The 12,500-nt window shown below is 51.6% G+C and overlaps 1 protein-coding gene across 42 annotated transcripts in view; it reads right to left on the bottom strand.

The window, feature by feature from the left end:
• LOC147016897 (adhesion G protein-coupled receptor L2-like) overlaps positions 1–12,500 on the bottom strand; it is a 619,880-nt gene that overhangs the window by 82,742 nt on the left and 524,638 nt on the right. For all 42 annotated transcript variants that reach the window (XM_085846063.1, XM_085846064.1, XM_085846061.1 and 39 more), the window contains one exon: positions 11,686–11,854. In XM_085846063.1, the coding sequence (XP_085702189.1) occupies positions 11,686–11,854 (169 nt within the window). The remainder of the gene's footprint in view (positions 1–11,685; positions 11,855–12,500) is intronic.

The following is a 12,500-nucleotide window of genomic DNA, read 5'->3' as shown; positions in this document are numbered from 1 at the left end:
CCGGGGCTTTCAACAAGCGCCTCTTGCTTAAACTATTGGTTCTATAAACCCAGATTCCCGTCGCCTGTGTTGGTGTCCTTACAATTTCGGGCCTCGCCCCCCAATTTTCTCTCCGTGCCCTCACACGGTCTCCTGGCTGGGACACGTGGCTCCCTTTGGCAGGCACGACCCTCTGCCGATTCTCCCGCTATGGCACCCCCGGGCACTACACTGCCTCCGAGCCTACCAGCTCCCTAACACCGGGGAGTGCCCCCCATGGCACCTCCCCTGAACCGCACACGTGGCAGGCCGGCCTCCCGGGCCCCTTTCCGAGGGTCACCCGTGCCCACAACACTGCCCACGCGGCTAATGGCGCCCCGGGTCCCCGCACCAAGCAGGCGCACCCGTGCCCACTACTCTATCCCGGCCCCCCATGGGCCCATGGCCTACCGCGGCCGACTAGCCTGGTGCCCGGGGTACCCACTCAGCGATACTCACCTTTCGCAGCCACGCTCCCAAGCCCGTCAACAGGGCTCCTGCACCCCTCCAAATGGGTCTCGAGCCTACTTTCCCACCAACAGCAAAACGACCTCCATTTTTCAATTTGACTAACCCAGCTAACTCACTTTACTCTGACCCCGGGGTCCCTTGGGCGGGAGTCACTCCTCCCCCCAAATCACTCATCGCACCATGCATTCCCCATTCACTCCACTCACACAGACCCGCTGGCCTCACTCACTCAACAAGTACTCACCTCACAACTCACCAACTCTTCAACACACACACCACTGAACTCTGCCATCCTTCTAACTACCTCCCCTAACTAACTCGTGCTCCCACGTCGTCCCTTAAACTATAGCACGTTCCTTTTAACACTACGTAGCTAAACTACGTCCCCTCTACACACTCACTGTCAGTCACTGTCTCCAAATAATCCCATTAATCAATTTCCCAGGGGGGGAATTTCCTCCCTTCCTACTGGGCTCGTGAACTCGTCGCAAGACTCTGAGAGCCCTGTGCCTCTGCGGGAGCGGCTGTTTCAGCACCGACTCCTCCGGCAAGACATATCCATGAGGGCGTAAGGTCGCCCTTGTAAGGCCTCAGGCGGTCCGCGTGGACGATCCGAGGGAGGGCTCGTGGTCCCATTTTAATTTTTAGGACCACGTCACTGACTTGCGCCAGGACAACCCCCGGGCCCTGCCAAGGTGAGGTGAGCTTCGGGCATCTGCCCTTCCTTCGCCGGGGGTTAAAGAACCAAATCTTTGCCCCCGGTGGGTATTTGCTCACCTGGCTCCGGTGGTCGTACCTGCGCTTCATTTTTATGCCCGCCTGTTGGAGCTGGTGTCGTGCGAAGGCGTGGACCTTCTCCAAGCCCCCCTCCAACCGACGGGCATAGCCCTCCCCCGGGGGCCTATCAAGCCGCTCAGGCGTCGGACCGCACAATAAATCGACGGGGCTTCTCAGCTCCCGTCCATACATCAACAGCGCCGGACTACATGCGGTAGACCCGTGCTGGGACGCGCGATAGGCCATCAGGAGGTACGGAAGGTGTTCGTCCCAGTCCTCCTGGTTAGTGGCGGTGAAGAGGGCCAACTGTTGGACCAGGGTCCTGTTGAACCTCTCCACCATGCCATCAGACTGTGGTCTCAGGGCGTTGTCCGTGTTTTTCGAATTTCCAGGAGCCTGCACACCTCTTTTAGTAATTCACTCTCAAAATTTCGTCCCTGGTCCGTGTGCAGCTCCTGCGGAATCCCATACCGGCATGTAAATCCTTCTACGAAGGCCTTGGCCACAACCCCTGCTTCCTGGCTGGGAAGGGCAAAGGCTTCTGGCCATTTGGTGAAATAGTCCATAATTACGAGGACGTACTTATTACCCTGGCGAGTGGGGGGCAGTGGTCCCAAAATGTCCATGGCCACTCGCTCCAGGGGAGCCCCAACCTGATGTAGTTGGAGTGGGGCCCTCATCCTCTGTGGCGGTCCCTTTTTGCAGTACAGGCGTCGCATGCTCGACACCAGTCCTGTACATCGCGCCCCATGTTAACCCAATAGAACCGCCGGCGGGCCCGAGATTTTGTTTTGGTCCTGCCCAAATGGCCGCCGGCGCGGGTACCGTGCACCTGTTTCAAAATTTGGGTCTTAAACCCATCAGGGACTATCACCAGCCAAGAAGTTTGTTCAGAAGGAATCTCCACCCACTTGCGATACAAGATGTTGTCCCTCATTCCTAGGGTCCTCCACTGAGCCCAGTATGCCTTTGTTCGCGCCCCGAATGGGGCGATTTCCTCCCCAGTGGGCCTCCTGTTTTCCTGGACCCATTTGTACACTGGCCCTAGCACGGGGTCTTCCCGCTGGGCCGTGCTCCATGCCAATCCACCAAATTCCTCTCCTGCGGTTAGTGGCAAAGTTGGGCCTACCATCCGGGCCGCACGGACTGGGAGTTTCGGGGAGGCGTCTGCCAATTGGTCCCTCTCCTCATGTCTCGTACAATATTTGCAGTTTTCCCTCAGACAGGGGCGTCGAGAGAGCGCATCGGCATTCCCATGAGCCTTACCGGCTCTATGGACCACACTGAAATCGTACTGCTGCAATTTTTCCAACCACCTTGCAATTTGGCCCTCCGGTTCCTTGAACCGTAAGAGCCATTGCAAGGAGGAATGGTCAGTTCGAACCAAAAATTTCCTCCCGTACAAGTACGGGTGGAAATGGCTCACGGCAGACAGCATAGCCAATAGTTCCTTACGAGTTACGCAATAATTTCGTTCGGGCTTACTCATGGCCCGACTGTAATACGCGATCACTCTTTCCACGCCCCCTGTGTCTGAGACAAGACTGCTCCCAATCCTTCCTGGCTTGCATCCGTGTCCAGGGTATACATCCCGTCATCGGTGGGGTACGCTAAAACAGGTGCGGATGTCAAACACCCCTTTAATTTGAGGAAGGCCTCCTGGCACTCCTCCGTCCAATTAAATCTCAACCCCTTCTCCGTCAACCGGTGAAGGGGCCTGGCTATCTCCGCAAAGTTTGCCACGAAACGCCGGTAGTAGGAGCAAAGTCCCAAAAAGCCCCGCACCTGTTTGACAGTTGTAGGTACGGGCCACTCCTCTACCGCTGTAATTTTTCCGGGGTCGGTCTTCACCCCCTCGCGGCCTATCACGTGTCCGAGATAGGCCACCTCTGTCGCGAACAAAGTGCATTTCTCTGGGCTCAATTTCAGCCCTGCCTGCCTGAGGTGCCCAAACACCTGGTCCAAATTGGCTATCTCCTGGGTGAATGTTTTAGCGTGTACCAGGACGTCATCCAGATACACCAGGCATGACTGCCACGGCATGCCGCCGAGTACACGCTCCATCAGTCTCTCAAAGGTGGCGGGGGCGTTACACAAACCGAACGGCATCACAGTGAACTGATACAGTCCCTTCCCTGTGGAAAATGCCGTTTTCTCCTTCCCCGTCTTATCCATCTCCACCTGCCAATACCCACTCTTGAGGTCCAAAGTTGAGAACCATTTAGAGCCTGCAACGGCGTCGAGGGTATCGTCAATTCTAGGCAGGGGATAGGAGTCTTTGAGTGTCACGTTGTTCAGCTGGCGATAGTCCACACAGAAACGCGTGGTCCCATCCTTCTTTTTAACCAGCACAACTGGTGACATCCAAGGACTTCCCGAGGGCTCGATGACACCTGCATTGAGCATCTTTTCAACCTGTTCATCAGCCTCCTCTCTTTTGCTCCATGGGAGCCTTCGAGCAGGCTGACGGACAGGCCGGGCCCCATTGGTGTGGATCTGATGTTGCACCAGGCCCGTACGTCCAATATCCTCGGGTGACAAGGAGAAGATCCCGATGTGTCGGTCGACCAGCTTGTATAAGGCCTCCCGCTGGGCCTCCTCCAAATCTACACTACTCCGATTTACCATCTCACAAATGGGACCGGGCCAATTCCTAATCGAGTCTGGAGACTCCTTCTGGGGCCGGTCCGGCTCGACGTTATCGTCCCTCAGCTCTGCGACCTCTTTTACTGGGATGCAATCTGCCACCTTCGTGCCCTTCCTGATAGTGCGTGGTTCCGTGCAAACATTTATCACCCGTACGGGCACTACTGGCCCGTCGGTACTTACCAGGGTGCGGCCCACGACTAAGCCCGGGGTTGACGGCCCTGCCGATAGTTCCGCTAGGCCACAGGGGCCCTGCCACGTTGGGGGTGCTCTCCACCGGGCCGGGACCACCGCCTCGGCACCCGGGGGAATGACCACGGAGTCAGGAGCCTCCAGCTCCACCCTCTCATCCGTGCTCACGCCTCCTAACGGCAACTCCTCACCACCCAACTGCATGACCCCCGGCCCAAGTCGATCTTACAACCACCGGCCGTCAGCACATCCAACCCTATTAGACATGGGTCGTACACCTCAGCCACCCAAACCTCTATCTTGGTTTTCACAGTGCCCAATTTAAACGACACGAAACCACGTCCTATGATAGGGGCCGTTGCCCCGGTAGCTAGCTGCAAACTATGGTTTTGCAGACGGTGGATCTCATCCCAACCGTCTACACTCGAATCAAGGACCACAGGGCTGATGATCGTGGCGCTTGCTCCTGTGTCCACCACGGCGTCTACCCCTACGCCGGCAATCTTGCACCGAATTGTTAAGCTACCTTTGCCAATTTGGCCACAACTGATGACCTGTCGCAGTTCTGAGGGCTCTTCTCCGTCTGAGTCTGCCGAACACGGCCCTACATGTTCGGCACTTCTTAGTTTCCCGGGGACTGGTGGGGGGATGTTTGGGCCTGGCTGTCCCTATTGACCCGGGGCGGAGTTGGTGGTCTAGGGGCCGGTGGCTCTTCTGTTCGCGGGGGCCTTTCCCTGCGCGGGGCGTTGCACCTCCGCTGCAGGTGGTCCCCTGCGCCACAATTATAACACCTCTTCTGGTAAGGTGTTTGCCTCCAGTACGCCGAATTATACCCCCTCCATTCCGAATTGGGGTACCCCCGATGGCCCATCTCCCGCCCTTCCCGGGCCCGACCGCCTCTCCACAGGTCTCCCGAACCGGCGGTCGAACATGCCCTGCACCATCCTTTCCATTCGCGCTTGGTCGCCCAGGGTTGCCCCGGCTCCCAGCGCACTGTCGTGCACGGGGTCCACCTGTCGGACTGCCACCGCGTGGCGCCCAGCCCCTCCCAATGGCGTTCTGGCTGCCTCCCAGCAGGCAGCAGTATCAGCCGCCTTCTGGAGGTTGTCCGGGCGCCATACGGTGAGCAATGCTCCGACATCGGTGCCCCCTATTGCTCGAAGGAAATGGTCCAGGGCAATCTCCTCCCGGTACTCCGGTGGCATGTTGGTGTGCGCGATCCCCACCAAGCGGCGAATGTCATGTGCCAATTCTCCCAGCGATTCCTGGGGACGTCGTTTGCGCCCGTTGAGCTGAGCTTTAACAAGCTCGCTCTGCTGGTCCATGCCAAATCGGTTTTAGGGCCGAATGGAGATCCTCCAGGGTCGCCCCCTCACTGGGTACCGTGGTCAGGACTTCCAAAGCCACGCCACGCAGGGCCGCTGTGAGTTGTGCCACACCCTGCACCTCGTTCCAGCCATTGCCTCTGGCAACACACTGGAACTGGGCCATATATGCCCTCAAGTCCGTCTTGCCATCGTACGGGGTAGCGGCACCCTCGGTTCTTTCGAGGTCTCCTCCCGTTCCCTAGGGACTCCGGGAGGAGTGTACCTCCCCAGTCCCAACGGTGCCTCACTCCCGCAGGGTCCGAGCCATTTGCCCGGGGCTCCACCACCCTTGTCTGCGTCTGTCCGTGCCCCGCGTCGTCCCGCTTACTCTCCCAAGCCATTGGACTCACACTCCGCACACCCCCTGGAACAGTCATTCTGGGTACCCCCATTAGGCCAAAAGACCCCGCGGTCTCTACCCTCCCCAAGCTTGGCATGCTCACCCCCGCATCGGACAAGCCTCCTGCTCCGCCCTGTGACACCGGCCCCACCTGGGCACGATCCGCCTCGAGGGAGTATATCCTCTCCCCCTGTTCCCGAAGGAGGCCACCCTGCTTCTCACACCGGGCCTCCACCCTATCCGTCAGTCTCTTCTCCATTTCCTCCATTTTCCCCTTTATTACCCCATTTATTTCCTCCCCTATCGTTCCTAACGACAGTTCCCCGACTTTTTCTCTTATTTGCTCCACCTCCCCTTGTACCTGTGTCACCATCTTATTTGTCTTGGATATTTCCTCCCTCGTTGTCCTAAACTGCTCTTCTGTCTCGCCCCGGTTTTTTCCTATCTGTTCCCCCAGTTCCTCTGTCTTTTCTCCGGCTTTCCGCTCCATTTCATTAATTACCTCCTCATGTCTCTTTCTACATTCCTCCGCCACCTTTTTTAATCCTTTCTGTGTCTCCGCTTTTACCTCCTTTCGCAGGTTTTCAACTTTGTCTGTCATTTCCCGATGTCTTTTCTCACAGTCCTCCTTCACGGCTCCCAATCCCTCCTTTATTTTCCCTTGTTCTCTTTTTAATTCCTCTATCGCCGTCGTGTTCCTCCCTATTTCCTCCTTTATTTGGTCTTGTCCCTGTTTTACTTCTCCCAATCCTTTTCCTACTTTGTCTATTTTTCCAACCACCGTCTTTATTTCGTTTACCCTCTCTTGTTTACTTTCTTCCATTGCGACTCCCACTCCTTTTACTTTCTCTTTTAACCCAGTCACCTCCGCTCGTATCGTGTCGACTTCCTTTTTCATTTCGTTTTTTAGTTCTTCCAAGCTTCCTTTTAGGCTCATTCCCATGTTCTGCGTCTCACCCCGCAGCTCTTTCATTTCTTCCCTCATTTGCTGTGTATTCGCATCCATCGTCGTTTTCACTTCATTTGTATTTGTATCCATCTTTTCGTTCATGCCTTTCATTTCGTTTTTCACTTCATTTGTATTTGTATCCATCTTTTCGTTCATGCCTTTCATTTCGTTTTTCATTTCATTTGTGTTTGCATCCATTTTTTCGATCATTTTCGCATTCATCTTTTCGTTCATTGCCGCCAGCATGGCGCATAGCTGGGCCATGTTGGATGCACTCAGCTGAGCCGTTTCGGCAAGGGTTGGGGAAGGGTTTTGGTGGAGAGGGGGGGGGGAGGTGTCATACTCTGCGGCCGCTGCCGCACCCATTTCAGGTTCTGGGTTTAGTTGGGCGAGTCCGTGTTCCTGCACAATCAACATTTCCTGCTCGGGGATTCCATCCTGGACCATGGACTCTACATTATTACACATATCCATTTCTAATACCCCCGGCTCCCGCTCGCCTTGAGACGCCATCTTGCTTCTCGTGAAGGGTTAATTTGCTCGCTCGTAATTTGGAGGGAATCGGGGGTCGCTTCTCTCACCCCTGGACCGATTCCCGTGAATTTAGCCGGAGACAGGACAGCCTGTTGTCCCGCTCTCCAATACCAGTGCCGCGAGGAGGGCGATGAATTTGTATCCCACTCCTGACACCAGTGTTGCGGTCTTCGCGCCCGCCGGCGTGCGACGGCCACGTAACTCGAATCGCGGCACGTCGCCCACCGGACGGACAATCCAGTCGTGACCCTCTCGGACTAACGCCGGGAACCAGTCACGGGTGGACCTTTCGGTCTCACCGCGATCGAGCCAATCAGCCCCCGCGTGGGATAGGGTTGCTCGCCAAATTCGAACTACCTAAGTACCCACGCGGAGGGTAGACCGGGCGATCGCACCTCGCCGCAGGTCGACTTCGGACACGGGCCACTTAAGCGACCCGTTCCGTACTATCAGAATAACCGAGCGGTGTTATCGTCGACCTCGACGGTTCGATTAATTATCGGGCGTATTCAGCCCACTACCAACCCTTTACGTGAAGCAAGATGGGGATTCAATGGGGGAAAAGACGAAGCGAAGCGGGAGAACAGTTCAACAATAAAGCACATTTATTCGCGGCACACGGGAAGCACACAAATACAATTCCACCAAATGCACACAAAAAAAAGAAAACACAATTCCATTTACACAAAAAGCAAATATAAAAGTGAAAACACAGTGCAGAGCTAATACCGACTACCGAGCACACGGCAACACTTATACAATTCTACTTCACAGACGGCGCCGACAACACATACCCAAAACCAAGGAAAAGAAATCCCCCAAGAATGAGGTAGGCCTGGGGCCGAGACCGGGTCGGGCCTACCCGTCTGGTGATGAGACGCGGAGCGGCGATGGCCCCGCAACCCGCGGGCCTCGTGGACAGTGCCTGGCAGGGGGTGGGAACGGGGCCCCCTTGGTCGCACTATCTCAGCGCGGGGGGAAACAGGAGGGGGTTGCTGATGCTCGGGGTATAGAGGATCTTTATTATGTGCGACGAGCGTCTCCACCTCGGCCAGGTCGCGCTGTCGGCCTCCCTCGGGTTCAGCTTCCTGCACGACGCGAGCACCCCCTCGTCTGGTGTCGCCGCCTTTCCACAGCTCCGTCCCCTCCGTTCCGACTCCAACGCACACGACGAGCAGCTCCACCGCCCGCGAAGTCTTGACCCTCTGCTTCCGACTCTCCTCTTCTTGACTCTCCGACCCGTTCTTGTTTGCGACTCTCTTCGTTCCGCTGACTCTCCTTTGCGACTCTCCTCTGACTGACGAACACCGTCCTTTTATCCCCCCCGTAACTTCGCCTTTGACCCCCTCCCTTTGACCTTTCACCTCGCTCCCCATTGGCCCGAGAAAAAGTGGGCGTGAAGGCTTTTTGATCCACAAATTTGCATATATCGATCGTTCTGGAGGCGGGGCCAAATCGCCCCTCGCTCACCGATTGGACGGCAAAAAGTGGGCGTGTGTCGTTTTTGATCCGTTTTTGAAGCAGAAAATCCGTGATTTTGTACACGCTGTTCGACGCGCGTTCTGCATGAGTCCAACACCGGTACCCACAGCGGGGCAAGAACGGTGGCGATGCTACGGTTGTGAGGTGTGCGTGAAGGTCGTGGCGGTTGTGGTGAAGCGGTGGTTGTGGTCGGTGGTTGATGTTGTGGTTGTGATCATGGCGGTTGGTCCAAAATAAAGATAGTAAAAGAAAAACGGCTATCCTGAAGAGTCGCAGCTCGCATAAATGACATGTATTCCCACTAGACAACGGGTTTGGACCTAACTACACATGTACTTACCGAGATACCTCACCTAAGGGACCTGAATGGTGGCTTGCGAATCTGGTAACCACAACACTATATATGTGTGTGTGTATATGTATATATATATATATATGTGTGTGTATATGTATATATATATATATATATATATATATATATATATATATATATATATATATATATATATATATATATATATATATGTGTGTGTGTGTGTGTGTATATATATATATATATATATATATATATATATATATATATATATATATATATACACACACACACATATATATATATATATATATATATATATATATATATATATATTTATATATACACACACATATATATATATATATATATATATATATATATATATATATATATATATATATATATATATATATATATATATAATGACTCTGCCTCCTGGGCCTGTCATACCACATTTTTGTGGGGTTGCTGCTGGGGGAAGGTTGGCCCAAGTCTCATGAACCGGCTGGCCAGGTTTGACATCCAACTTTGGTACAGGCAGGAATTTCGAATTTGGCCGGGGTGCCGGCAATAGCTCGCCTCCTCTTTTGGAAGGACACCGTGGGATATTTAACGTCCAACAACTGATGCCAGCAGATGCCTAACATCCATCCGAGGAACAGCACACACACTGATGAATCAATGTGCCTGTGAAACATCATGATGACAGTTTATCGCTGTGCCGAGACTCAAACCCAGGCCATACAGCTTGGAGTTGAGTGTGCATACCTCTCGACCATCCTGCCAGACCTCATGACAAATATTTATCTTATCTTCTTCATTCATACGGGGGACACGGGGCACAGCAGGAGGTTGACGAGACAGATTAACATAACAGAGGTTGAGAGACACAATGATCCACACGACAGCAGGGTTTTCTCCTCAGAGCTAGTGGTTTCCTCCACACGTTCTCTGGTCTTGACAGAGAAATGTGCCCAGCAAGACTCAAGCAAACCTGCATCCCGATGGCTGGAGGTTTGGATGGGAGACTGGCCAAGGAAGCAGACAGTGAGAATGATGAGGGGAAAGTTCTGATTGTGATGGCCATCGGAAGACAAGTCTCTAAACCTGCTGCCCGTCACCACTTTTTGTTAACTTGTCGCAGGGGCAGAGCTTCAGGCTGCACATGGCACACCCATTGGCCGTTCTCCAGAATGGGATTACCCCACCCTCTCAAAAGGCAGGAAAGACCATTGAAGGCTCTCACAGCCTCTCAGGTTTGTAGAGTTTATTCGCACGATCGTTTTTTAAAGGGTGTGAGTTAATTTTTATTGTTTTTTTATTTTTATTTTTTGCAATTACACGAAGATTGGTATTTCCATCAGCAAAGCGACGGGTCTTACTTCTGGTGGCTTTGAAACTAACTAAGCAGCTTCGTGAGCACTCGCCAAGTGGCTTAAGCACTCAAGCAAGCAGTCCTATGAAATGGTTACTACAAAACGGCTGGCTTGGCAAGCGATCACTGATCGGTCATATAAACCCATGCACCTGGAAACACCCAAACAATGTCCGAATTGGACAAAGGAATTTTTTTTTTTAAAGCAGTCGGAATTGCTGCTGAAGTTAACAAAGAAGTTAAAATTTTGAAATCTGGCTGACATTGAAAGGATTCTAGCGCTTGTGGCATGTGCAGAAATTAAATAAAGCCACAAACACTGGCATCTCCAGGCGTTTATAAGCATTGCAATGTATCCAATGATTTGTAGGTATGATGATCAGGCATCGATGATTTGTGAGGAAAGCGAAACAAAAAACTTTATCGTTAAGAAATCATTGTGGCCTGTGCCAAGCCAAGGCATTGTTGAGCAGGCCAAAAAAAAAAGTTGTGGCTCAAGATTCTTGCAAGCTAACAGAGGGCTGATGAAGATGGTGCACCACCATCTTGGTATGGCTTATTCTGGTTTTTCGTGATGAGTACCCCCTAAATTATCTTTCAAAGGTATGTTTAAATTAACCCAAACACCCAATTTTCATTCTTGCACCACCTCGGAGTTCCCATAGTTTGCATGCAAAGTTTGGGGCGGCTAGGTTTTATGGTTTTGGAGTTATGGAGGAGACAGACGGATGGACTGACGGACTGATGGATGGACACACTGACATTTATTATTATAGATAATCGGAATAATAAACCTTTCACAGCAGCATGAGGCAGAGCATGTACATTTCTTTCCAACAGTAAGAACAAAAGCATTAATTTATGAAGACCACCAACATAAACAAGTTGTTCTCAATGAACTGATTGAGATCCCTTTAATTGACGGTGCTTTTCGGTGGTGACGATATCCTTTCTTAATTCAAGCCTTTGACACTTTCTACCAATTTATGTTGACACAGGAAAATAATATCTGATGCCACTATTGTTGGATTATGTATCCCTGGACCATTATATTTTAAATTCCCTCGAGTATTTGTCCACTAGCTGAATGTCACCAAATATGGCAGGTGCACAAAGTAAACAAACAAGATTGGTTTTCTAAACTATATTTTACTGTCATGACGTTACATTCATTCCAAACTATTTCTGAGGTCATGCTGGAAGATTATACATACGTACCTTTTTTTGCAGGGCGCAGTGGAAAATATAAATAAACATTCCTTGGAAGGAGTTGAAAATTGTGAAGAGGTAGGCCATCACCAGTGTTGCCTTGTCGATAAACAGTAGGCCGAAGATCCATGTGAGACCCAATAGGCACAGCAGCGCTATTGCTCCAAGAACCCAAGACCTTCAAGGAGTGGGGTGAGATCGACAAACATTTGCCTCAAATAATTCAAAGCCCCAGTTTAGATTTTCATTAAAGGCTTTACACCTTTATGAGTTGTTAAACAGGTTGGTTTTACCAGGACAAGATCATGTGCAACATTGAAAAACTTGCAAGTTGTATTTGATGCCAGATGTAGTTGGTGTGTTTTTATGTTTCTTTTTTTAAGTGATATAAAGCTCTTGAAAGAGCTTCAAAACATATTACAAGCAGGACAAGAATACGAAGCGACATCACTGCACTGTTACACAAATCAAAAGGAAATGATAACACACAAAATAAAAATCAACAGAGTCAATGAGATTTGAACTTGGGATCGCAGGATCATGAGCTACACTGCAGGAATCAGGATTCCTACATCAGGTAGGAATGCTAAGAATGGTCACCAAAACGATAGGCGTGATTGGAGGTCCCCTCTGGGCACAGAGGTCAAGATGTTGGGATCCCAGGTTGTTTGTATTTGAAGTCATCGTCAACTGTATAATATTCCACTCACATTTATTTGCTAAAGATTTTGCTTTTCTTTATTCAATGTTGTAAAAGGAATGGGATTTCGAGCAATTTTTTTTAGCATATTTTGCCTCACGGCTGTTTTAGATGTACTTAATTT

The sequence above is a fragment of the Eptatretus burgeri genome, chromosome 11, assembly GCF_056783735.1.
Source record: "Eptatretus burgeri isolate ZD-2024b chromosome 11, Ebu_testis_v1, whole genome shotgun sequence".
Classification (NCBI taxonomy): Eukaryota; Metazoa; Chordata; class Myxini; order Myxiniformes; family Myxinidae; genus Eptatretus; species Eptatretus burgeri.
Note: the sequence above shows the minus strand (reverse complement) of the source record. Positions and strands in the feature narration are given on the sequence as shown.